The sequence below is a fragment of the Rhinolophus sinicus genome, chromosome 18 (genome assembly GCF_057876585.1).
Source record: "Rhinolophus sinicus isolate RSI-liver-muscle chromosome 18, RSI-T2T, whole genome shotgun sequence".
Taxonomy (NCBI): Eukaryota; Metazoa; Chordata; class Mammalia; order Chiroptera; family Rhinolophidae; genus Rhinolophus; species Rhinolophus sinicus.
The window spans coordinates 112,012,910-112,021,165 of record NC_142518.1 but is presented as its reverse complement, the minus strand read 5'-3'; the positions used below and the strand labels follow the sequence as shown (position 1 = coordinate 112,021,165).

The window sequence follows — 8,256 nt, the reverse complement described above, 5'->3', positions numbered from 1 at the left end:
GAAATTGAGAGATGTCTATGATTCTTTTTTAATTGTAAAAAGCGAGTGCCAGAGTAATGGGTCAGTTTTTGTAAAATTAAAAAGCAATCAATGTATATATGTATACATGTTTTATTATATATGTATATGTCTATATGTGTATACACACACATATAGATGTAAATACATTTTCATGGAAATCCGTGGGAAGAGTATGTACCAAGCGTTATGTTAATATCTTGGGGAGGGAGGGGGCAGATAATTATGGACTTTCTTTTTTGTGTACATTTTTGTATTGTTTCCCCAGTTTTAATGAAAAAATATTACTTTTGCAATTTGAAAGATAGATAGATAACCTTTTTAATTAAGAAGAGGGGGTGGGTGGAGGGATTAGAAAGGAAGGGAAGGGGCGTTTTTTCGGCTGTTTTCCTGTGCGCTCCTTTTACAGAAAGTGCGGCGGCCCCAGACGTCGCGTCTACGCGGGGGATTACAGTAGCGCGGTTGTCAGTGATGAGTCAGAGTGCGTGGTGCTGATGCTGCTGCCATTTCATCACCTCAGTGAGCGCAGCATCCATCCCTCAGCTCTCCCTGCGCCTGGGCCTACCTCGCCTCGGGCTCCCAGGCAAGCGATGCGCTCGCGGCGCGTCTAGATCCGGACCGAACCGCGCTCTCCGAGGCCTGGGCGGGACACCCCCTCTCGCCGCACACGGCCCGGGCCAAGGAGACCTGCCGACCCCCGGCCATGGAAGCCATCTGGCTGTACCAGTTCCGGCTCATTGTCATAGGGGATTCCACGGTGGGCAAGTCCTGTCTCATCCGCCGCTTCACCGAGGGCCGCTTTGCCCAGGTTTCGGACCCCACCGTGGGGGTGGATTTTTTCTCCCGTCTGGTGGAGATCGAGCCAGGAAAACGCATCAAGCTTCAGATCTGGGATACCGCGGGTCAAGAGAGGTTCAGGTGGGAGCGCAGCCCGGGCCCGCGGGCAGTGGGAGGGTCTTCGGAGCGTACACAGCCCCTGGGGAAAGAGGACTTCCCGGTCCTGGTCGCGGCCCGTATGGACGTTACCGAAGGTCTAGGGGTTTCTGCTTAAGCCCACCTTCAGCGACCCGCGCGTGCGGTGCAGGGAAAGAAGCGCCCTGGCAGGGAAGGCCGGTCAATAATACGTATTGCTTGCACCACAACTCCACCAACCTGCCCCTTGGTGGCTAACAAACCGTCTGGAATTGATCACTGTAATTCATCAATCTTGGTCCCTATGCTACGTACTTTTAAAAATGTTCCCAGGTCATCCCAACATAACTGACGGATACAGACAGGTGATATGGAGACAGAAATAGAGATAGGCATAGGTTCAGATACAGATATATTATGTCATATACATATGAAAGAGGTACTGGGGATTCATTCCTTCCTGCCACCAGCGCACAGTGATCACCCCACTGCATGCCAGGCATCAGGCTTCTTTCTGAGGAAACTCACACAAGGAGATGCCATGTAAACAAAACCGACACAGGCCCTTCCCTCTGAGAACTGTGCTAGCATAGTGGGGAGAAGTAGATAATCAGCAATTACACAAAAGACTGTCTTGTTTATATTTGTGTGCCCACTCCCAACTATAACTCTCAGCATATAACGAGTAATCAATGAACAGGTTTAATCTTCTTGTACAACCCTTTGCTTTTCATTTGTAGTACGTATCATTTGGAATTCTATGTATAATATATACAGAGGAGGGAAGGCTACCTGGCAAAGATGAGGCCTGACGAGGATGACAGGAAAAGCCCAGGGAGAGGAAACGGCATGTGTAAAGACAGAAGTGGGAGAGAGCAATGTACACAGAAAACTTTGAGGGAGCAATCTGAGCTAAAGGCATATAGAGCATCAGGAGCTAGAACAAAAAGACTCAATAGCCCATGTTCATGATCATTTATTTATCGAACAGTAATTGAGCATAGAAAATACTGGCTAGGTAGTTGAAAAGGGGTAAGGAGAAGAGCTAACTTGAACTTAAGTTGTCTCCAACTCCCCACTTCCACGAACAACACCCTGGCAAATATCCTTGTACAGGTTCACTTTGAACTTATAAATGCATTTTGCATATTATAAGTGAAGAAAAGTGTCTTTTATGTGTTTATTGGAATATCTCTATGAACAGCCTTTTCATATCCACTGATCATTATTATTGGGTGATATTGATTTGTAAGAGTTCTTTTAAGATTAGGAATATTAATACTTCTCTGTCACATATGTTGTAAAATATTTTCCCAGTTTGTCGTTTGTCTTTGAACTTTAAGAAAATCTTTTTGATGTACAGAAGGTCTTAATTTTTATGTAGCCTTATGTTGTGCTTAGAAAGGTCTTCGTTACTTCCTAAATACTAATATCATAATGTATTTTAGAGTTTTGAAACAGCTCTAGAGCTTGCTTATTGATGTTTTGAGCCAAGCTGTTCACAAATCAAAACCTTTGTTTGATCATGTCGAATCTTCTGGTACACCTACGATTATCCATGAATCTTCAAACATAAGGGAATTAGAAACACCTTCATTCCCCGGGGCTGATTTGCCAGGTTCTGGAGACTTGGAATCATTTGTAAGGTTTGCTCTTACCATCCTCTAGTTGGGACTTTAATCCCCTGGATGTTCGCTCTGTTATCATTGAGTCATTTGCCCTAAGCTATAAGGTATTGAGTCCTTCATTATTTATCTTCTTCATCCAAGAAAACAGATGAAACCTAAAAATAGACATAGATCAAAAAGCACAGTAATCTAAAGCAAGAGATTGTAGAAGCAAATAATTCTACACCCTCTAATAAGCTCTAACGTACCATGATGTATATTGATAATCAATCTCCTCAAATCAAGAAGTTAAAATAGATGAGGTTTCTTCTGTTTAAGAAGCACAGCAAATGTATAATAGATTTTAGAAATATTCTAATTATAATGCTTTAACTAAATCATGTCATTTTATGGGGAAACTTTGAAAATTTAGGCAGTTTTTCCAGCTGGTGGCTCTGTATTCAGCCTCTCTGAAATATGTCAGGAAGTATGGCTGAGAGGCACTTTGCCCAAGGCCTTTGCAGACCATCTATCTCTCTTTTTCCTATTCTTAATGGTCTGGGGAGAAAAACAAACAGAATTGTGTTTCTCCTCACAGAAGAGATTGAGGACCCCTGTTAGATTAAAATAATAATAATATAATAATAATAATAATAATAGAAAAATAGAAAGGCAAACGTGGTAATGATAGATGGGAAAAAATGGAGTGTGTTGCAATATACCTATATACTTATGAGCATTTTCTCAATCATTATAAATTCATTTTTAAAAATGTTTAGAATTTGTAATGAGCTCTCCAGATAACAGAACACGTTAACATCCATTATTTCATTTTGCCTCATGATAACTGACTTAGGTATCCCATTTCGCAGAACAGGACGTCTCATTCAGTTATTCAGATGTGGGGGTGGGAGAGTTAGCTGTGCTTCTACCCCAATCGATGGGAAATGCCTGTAAGTCATGAGCATTCATTTGTAGAAGATGCCATCTCAAAACTTGGCCCAATGGAAAATTCACATATTATTATTATTATTATCATTATTATTGAATGATATTTGTATTCGGTTGCACAGCAGTTTGGGCATGGCCTTCATTCTTGACTTCTTTCTTGTGTTTTAGGTCCATCACTCGCGCCTACTACAGGAACTCAGTAGGTGGCCTTCTCTTATTTGACATTACCAACCGCAGGTCCTTCCAGAATGTCCATGAGTGGTTAGAAGAGACCAAAGTACACGTTCAGCCCTACCAAATTGTATTTGTTCTGGTGGGTCACAAGTGTGACCTGGATACACAGAGGCAAGTGACTCGCCACGAGGCAGAGAAACTGGCTGCTGCGTATGGCATGAAGTACATTGAAACGTCAGCCCGAGATGCCATTAATGTGGAGAAAGCCTTCACAGACCTGACAAGAGACATATATGAGCTGGTTAAAAGGGGGGATATTACAATCCAGGAGGGCTGGGAAGGGGTGAAGAGTGGATTTGTACCAAATGTGGTTCACTCTTCGGAAGAGGTTGTCAAATCAGACAGGAGATGTTTGTGCTAGTCAGCCCTTTTGATTTCCAAAACATGCTCTCCCACCTGAACTTAAAAGTGATCAAAAAGAATAGAATCTTTGTGTGACTGAAGAGAACTCAACCTCCATTGTGGATACCCAGTGAGCCTCCTTCTCAAGGGGTACTCTGACAGGATGGGGGCGTGCTGTGACTGAGGGACTGAATTACTGACATGGGCCAGGCACTGGTCTGTGGCCCATGCTGGGCAGTGGCTACTCCACGTGCCCCTTGTGGACCACATGTCAAGGGCCTGAGGTCTCGAGAGCCAGGCCCCCCCAAAATATACCCACAGACAGGACAACTATTTCTTGGTATTTCAGCTCATTCATACGTCACAAACATATATAAGGGAAAATAATTTGTCACATTGAAAACAATTAGCAAAACTAAAAAAAAAAAAGAAAAAAAAAAGACTGAGATCAATTTAATCAGTGAGAATATCCTACACCAAGTGTGTGCCGTGTTCAGTTAAAAGATACCAATTAGCTTCCAAACAGTTCGTCTGTAAAATGAGGGGCATGGACCAGCTATTGACTGAGACCCTTTCAAGTCCTGGTATTCTAGTAAAAAAACAATGGTGTGAATATGAAAAGGGAGGCTCTTTACACACTGTTATTACCACACCGGGGAAAATGTACACCCCTGTGATAGAATCACCAGCCGTGTCAAAGAAATTGTCCCAGGCAAAATAGCCTGGAAATAGAAGAGAGGAGCACCAACCCAAACGCCATACCCTCTTTTCCCTCTGACCATGTCTGGGGTTTCACTGCATTGGTGACTGTAACCTAGAAGTGAACAGCATGCCTGTCTCTTCGGGTCATGGCGGCCATAGCACAGGGATTGTCTCTGAAAAGAGAGGCAAACTGTGGTTCCTCAGTCCTGTACTGAGTACCCGCTCAGCAGGAGGAACTGTGACCCTTACAGATGCGTTACAGTCACTTGAGTGATGTACTTGACGCTCATAACAGGCCAGTGAGGTTTTCTTCCCCATTTTACACAAGTAAGCTAAGAGGCAGGAGACTCACTTGGCCAAGTGGAAAAACTATGACCCTGAGTTCTTGTTTCGGTGCATCATCCTGCTGTCAGATGAATGAGCTGTTAGTTTGTTCACTTTGGAAGAGATATGAGTGTAAATAAATGTTCTCTACATGTTAGGATATGTTTCCTTATTGATTACAACTGAGCTATAGTCCTGAGGGAACGTAGGGGTGAATCAAAGCTAAAGCCCATTCAGGTATTATTGACAAGAGGGCTTGAAACAAGTGAATAACTGCACAACAAAACACATTAGAACTGTGTAGGCTAGAAGTGTTCTTATCACTGAAACACAGTGGCCATATTATTAAAAGGAACGAAACACAGCAATGGAAGTGGGATGGGGACAAACTGCTCACCTCACAATGACCTTTGCCACCTGTTTGCCCAAATCTGCACTAGGTTCCTGTCTGCCCGAGAGAGTCAGCTCTTAATTCTCAGGTGAACAGACAGATAACGGCATCAGAAAGTTGGCATGCTTGGCTTGGGTTTCCATTATATTCTTGAAGAGAGGTGATGCTTTAAATTATTTTTTGGATTGTAGCCAGGTCAGCTAGGCAAAAGCCATATACTTTTCACAGTAAGAAAACAGTTCTGATTAGAGACAGATTTCTCATATTCGTTGTGATAGGAAAGCCCGAGAATGGTAAATGGCTTTGAGATATATGTTAAACTTGAATATAAATGAATTTGAAAGTTTGGGAATTTACTTCAGCCAGAATAAAGAATCCAAATAATGAAAATCATGGAAACAAACCACCTTGGACCAACCTGCAGCATCAACTACAACGGAACTGATCATCTCTGCATTCATTTAACAAGACCAGGCGAGGGTGGAGTAGTTAAGTTGCCAGTTTTGTGATGGTAGAAGGCCAATAGAAGATGGTGAATTGGCTTAACACAGAGTTTATCAACTACTATACTTAATTATGTTTAAAAGATTCTGAAAGCAAGATTATCCAGTGGATAAATGAGAGTTGACTGGATTCTGTCAGTTCAAAAAAGAAGATGATAGAAACAAAACTTCTCTACAGTTTTCTTGACTAAAATACATTATATGTATACTTTCCCCATTCCTTGCATTTTTTAGGCAGGTTTAAAAATACTCAGCATCGATCCAGCAGAGGTGGCTGAGCTTAATTACTTAAACAAGTTCTAGAAACTTTACAAATCATTTTCGTAGAATTCAGTGCTGTTGTCACTGCAATAAGTGGGTTTTAGAAAATAAGTGTGAAAAAAATCAGGTGTTAATACAATACTAAGGATAAAGCTTTAGAAGCTATTTTACTACATAGGTAAAGAAAAGATAAACTAACTTGTAACAAAGACCAAACCTGCATGTTGGATTAGATTGTCTCATATTCCAGAATAAAATGTACTGTATACTTTTCCTCACTTTGTTGTGCACTGTAATGAAATGTGAAAAAAAAAATGTTTTCTTTAGCTGTATGTGAATGAAAATATGCTTGTATTTAGTAAAATGGTTGATTCTGTGACTGTGAGATTCCAAGTGTGTGTTGGTAGCTGTTTCCAGAACCTGTCACTCTAGTGTAGCAACCACTACCATGGATATCAATTAGATATGACATACTATGCACCACAGTAGTCACCAGTATCTCAAAGCCAGAAAGAGAATATGATTTTTGAAAGTTGTATGAGCATCATGTTGAAAGTCAGAGACCTCATTACTGCCACTTTGGAAAAGTTGGTTGTCTCAGGCCTAAATCTGAATCATTGCCATTTTTAGTTAAGGATTTTAATTCTGACGCTAGTTAGCTGATTACAACTATTGTCTTCCCTGGTAAGTCTTTTCTCCAGGCTGAATTGCCTCAGCTTTTTCAAGTCCTACTGGATGTGCTTTTGGTGTCAGGATCGCTTGCAGTGTGGGGCCCAGATTGGAGCACAATAGTTCAGAATGTTGCCTAGGGTTTGTAGTACACATTTAGGGAAGGGTAAAAGAAAAAAAAAGATATTTGATTCTGAGTCTAGGCATAAGTAGGCTGAGTTCTGCACAGCTATATCACGTTTATGGTCATGAGTGAATGAGGGAAGGAGGGAGGGAGAGAAGGAAGGAAGGAATTAGGAAGGGAGGAAGGAAGGAAAGAAGGAAGGACCGATGGTGCAATAGCATTTTCATATAGTTTATCACTCCATTTTCCTTAAAACACTCCCCAGGGCTAGATCATCTTTTCTTCAGTTATATTAATACTCTTGGTGACTTCATTCAGTTCCGTGGCTGTAAATACCACCTATAAGCCAAGGAGTCCTAAATTTATATCTCCTCCAACTTGTCTCTTTGGACTCCAGACCTTTATAACAAACTTCTCTACCCAACATTTCCATCTGAATGTCTATTAGGCATCAGAGATTGAACACATCCCAAACCAAGCTCCTAATCTTCCTCTCCAAATTGGTTCCTCCCATAGCCTTCCCCTCGGTAAATGGCAACTTTGTCTTTCCATGTACTCTTACCAAAAACCTTGGAGTCCTCCTAGACTCCTCTCTTTCACAGTTCACATTTTACTATCTATCTGGAAGTTATGCTGGTTTGGCCTTGAAAATATAACCAGAATCTGACAAGTTTTCACCATTTTCACTGCTGAAACACTAGCCCTGGCCACTATCCTTAATTGCCTGAGTTACTGTGACAGCTGGTCTCGCTGCTTCCACTCTTGTCCCCCCCACAGTCTATTCTCCACACAAGAGCCAAAGGGAGCCTGATAAAACATGAGTTCCAAGCAATCATCTACTCATCATTCTCCAGTGGTTATCATTTCACTCGCTTGAAACTCAAAGTCCTTCCAATGGCCTGCAGAAGAACCCTTAGAAATAAAGTCCATCCCTACTGCATAACATCTGGAACCTCTTTTCTTACTGCTGTCGCCTTGGTCATTCTACTCCAGCTACACAGGTTTCTTTCCTGTTCTTCAAACACACCAAGTACCTTTGCACCTCTTGCTCTTTACTCTGTAAAGAGCCTTTGCACTTGCTCTTTACTCTGTCTGGAATTCTCCCTCACCTCCATCAAGTTCTGGAACCAACAACTTCCAAAATCTGCAAGCAGTTTCCTGGTCCGAGAGAAGACGAGGCTCCTGACATCCTTCCTCACAGCTCAACGTCAAGTCTAA

At 41.9% G+C, this 8,256-nt stretch overlaps 1 protein-coding gene across 1 annotated transcript; it reads left to right on the top strand.

The window, feature by feature from the left end:
* Positions 1 to 517: 517 nt before the first annotated feature.
* RAB39B (RAB39B, member RAS oncogene family) lies at positions 518 to 6,630 on the top strand. The gene is made up of 2 exons (XM_019716092.3): positions 518 to 936; positions 3,657 to 6,630. The coding sequence occupies exons 1-2, from the start codon at positions 722 to 724 to the stop codon at positions 4,081 to 4,083; spliced, it is 642 nt and encodes a 213-aa protein (XP_019571651.1). The 5' UTR covers positions 518 to 721; the 3' UTR covers positions 4,084 to 6,630.
* The last annotated feature ends 1,626 nt before the right edge of the window (positions 6,631 to 8,256 follow it).